Genomic DNA, 2,629 nt, shown 5'->3' with positions numbered 1-2,629 from the left:
TCGCTCAAGTTCAAGGCATGAAACAGCTAGATAAACTACGTCCTGAAATACGATTGCCTGAAGTGATGACAGCCCATTTTTCATTTACTTTGATGCAAAAAATAATCCTTTAAGTGTGTGGTAAATTATAGGTGTACTGTTAAAATATACGCATGTAATAAATATTTTTGAATTTTTAAATAAAAGTATGACCAGATAAATAATGTCTGCCAAGAAGGTAACATTATAGGCTATAATTTAGTGATTCTTGCATGAACGTCTCAAAACGGAGAAGCTAAAGACCCCTCCCCCCCAAAAAAAACAACCCAAAACAACAACAACAAAAAAACAAACAACAACAACAAACCCCCCCCACAACAAAACAACCCCAACCCAACCCAACAGACACGAAGACAAATGAACAACGAAATAAGCGACATCATAAAGCTTATTTCTGAGGTCTTACTGTTTAGCATGTTGACTTTGGCGCTGGTGACCTGCAAGTCCGAGGTCCGACACACGTAGGTCCCCCCGTCCCTCATTGTGGTGCGCCGGACCTTCAGCAAGCTCATGATGGTGCCCTCTGACAACGACACATCTTTGCTTAGGGTCACTCGGTCACTGAGGAAGATAATAAGCGGGTCATTTGGGTGGCATTGGTAGGTCGATGCAACAATAAAGCTACTTTACATAAGCTCATGATGGTACCCTCTGACAACGAGACATCTTTGCTTAGGGTCACTCGGTCACTGAGGAAGATAATAAGCGGGTTATGTGAGGGTGGCCTTGGTAGGTCGTTGCAACAATAAAGCTACTTTACATAAATCATCCTCCCAACGTCATTTTGTCTATCAGTTTGCTTTTTTTCCTTGCACGAAAATGAATGGTCTACTCTGTGTTGATGTACTCAACTTTTTACTGAAATAAACAAAGACGATAATTGTAAATACGTGTACATGAAAGTTGTGAATGTTGCCACCCTTCAATGAAATTTAAATTACATTATATCAGAGAAAGTTCGAAATTTAGATCTCGTAAGAAGATGTTGCTCCGACACTGCCTGCTTGGGTCAAACGGCGTGGTTTTAGATACTACATCGAAGAAGAGAGAAGGAGTTAGTCTATAAAATTAAATTGCTTCGAGTAGGAATCTCACCTCATGTCTTGTGCATACCTGGCAAAAAGCCATTACAACAAAGACGCTGCTCACAAAGGCAAAGAAAGATACAACAAAGCCTTCAAAGGTAGCCCACCAGCAACAACCTTTCCAGTTTCATAAGTGTACAAGACACCCGCTTATTGCACGATTACGTCTTGAAATTGCAGTTGATTGCGAATGAACATATTATAATATTGTTTTAAAAAATTGATCACGAATATTTATAAACAATTGAAAGAAATCTTTGTTTCACCCACGATATGCAGAAGGCTAGATCTGTAACGCCTCTGTTCGGCGGTCGCAAGTCTGAAACAACCACTGTTCGCACGAAGGAAGCAAGGAGACCCAACACAAAATGGCTATATATTATTTTATTGGAGGCGTGCTTTAATGTCCGAATGTATACGATGATAGCCATTAAATTATTCCTTTTACACTTTCTTGATGTGTGGTACAAATGTGAAGACAGGTTAAGGACAAGATTGAAATAACACACACAAAAAAAAACAAAAAACAAAAAAGAAGACAGCAACAACAACAACAACAAACTGTCTTATTTTTGTTGGAGTCGGAAAAATCTACCTTTCCCTTTTGACACTCGACATATCAATTTAAAGCCAGCGCAAGCCTCTTGCAGACAGCCCTGAGAGTTGATCTTCTGCAAACCAAACGAAAAATAGCCTTGTTCGTGGGTTCTCTCTAACTAGCGTCTTAAAAAAAACAACCAAACTGCACTCAAGTTGATACGCTTTCATACCAGAACGGGTGTGGGAGAGGAGGAAAGAGTTTTTTTTTCACTACCAAATTACTTAATTTTTTCTATTTCACTTTTTGCTTTCGTTTTTGAGATTTCTTTTTCAGGGAGGAGTGGAGTGAGAAACTATTTCAGTTTTGTTTTGTGAGAGTGATAGGAATGGAGTGGGTGGAAGAAAGAAGTCAGCTGTAATTGAAAGCGTCCGAACGATAAACTCGACTCGAGTTAAGTCAGGATTGCAACACCACGGAAGTGTTTAGAGCCAAGCAGGTCCAAGTAAGCAACGTTGACGTCTAACACAGGTATTACTGTCTATGCACCCCACCCCCTCCTCCCCCGCCATCAGACCAGTTTACACAACGGTAACGAACAAGTTGGGCTGCAATGGGATGATATAGAAATGAAATCAAATTCTTGGAGTGAGATTACACATGGGTAAAATGACTAGGTTCTCACGAACACACAAATAAACACACACAAACACACACACACAAAACAAACACACACACACAAACACACACAAACACAAATACCGACCGGCGCTCTCATGCGGTTCACCTCACCCCGTCTTCAGCTCACCAACACCTACACCTACACTTGCTCATTCATTCTCTTTCCCCGCCTCCTGAACTCAGACACACGCACACTATCACGGCATATACCCTGCCTCTCATGACGGAATAACCAATCATGCACACACACACACACACACACACACACACACACACACACACACAG

The 2,629-nt window shown here is 40.9% G+C and overlaps 1 protein-coding gene across 1 annotated transcript in view; it reads right to left on the bottom strand.

Annotated features, from left to right (window-relative positions):
* Window positions 1–445: 445 nt before the first annotated feature.
* The window catches only part of LOC101848671 (cell adhesion molecule 2), a gene marked incomplete at its 3' end in the record, with an annotated part of 167,166 nt that continues 164,982 nt past the window's right edge, over window positions 446–2,629 (bottom strand). The window contains 1 exon segment of the mRNA XM_013085146.2: window positions 446–600. Within this exon segment, the coding sequence (XP_012940600.1) occupies window positions 446–600 (155 nt within the window).

The sequence above is a fragment of the Aplysia californica genome, unplaced genomic scaffold (genome assembly GCF_000002075.1).
Source record: "Aplysia californica isolate F4 #8 unplaced genomic scaffold, AplCal3.0 scaffold00349, whole genome shotgun sequence".
Lineage (NCBI taxonomy): Eukaryota > Metazoa > Mollusca > Gastropoda > Aplysiida > Aplysiidae > Aplysia > Aplysia californica.
Note: the sequence above shows the minus strand (reverse complement) of the source record. Positions and strands in the feature narration are given on the sequence as shown.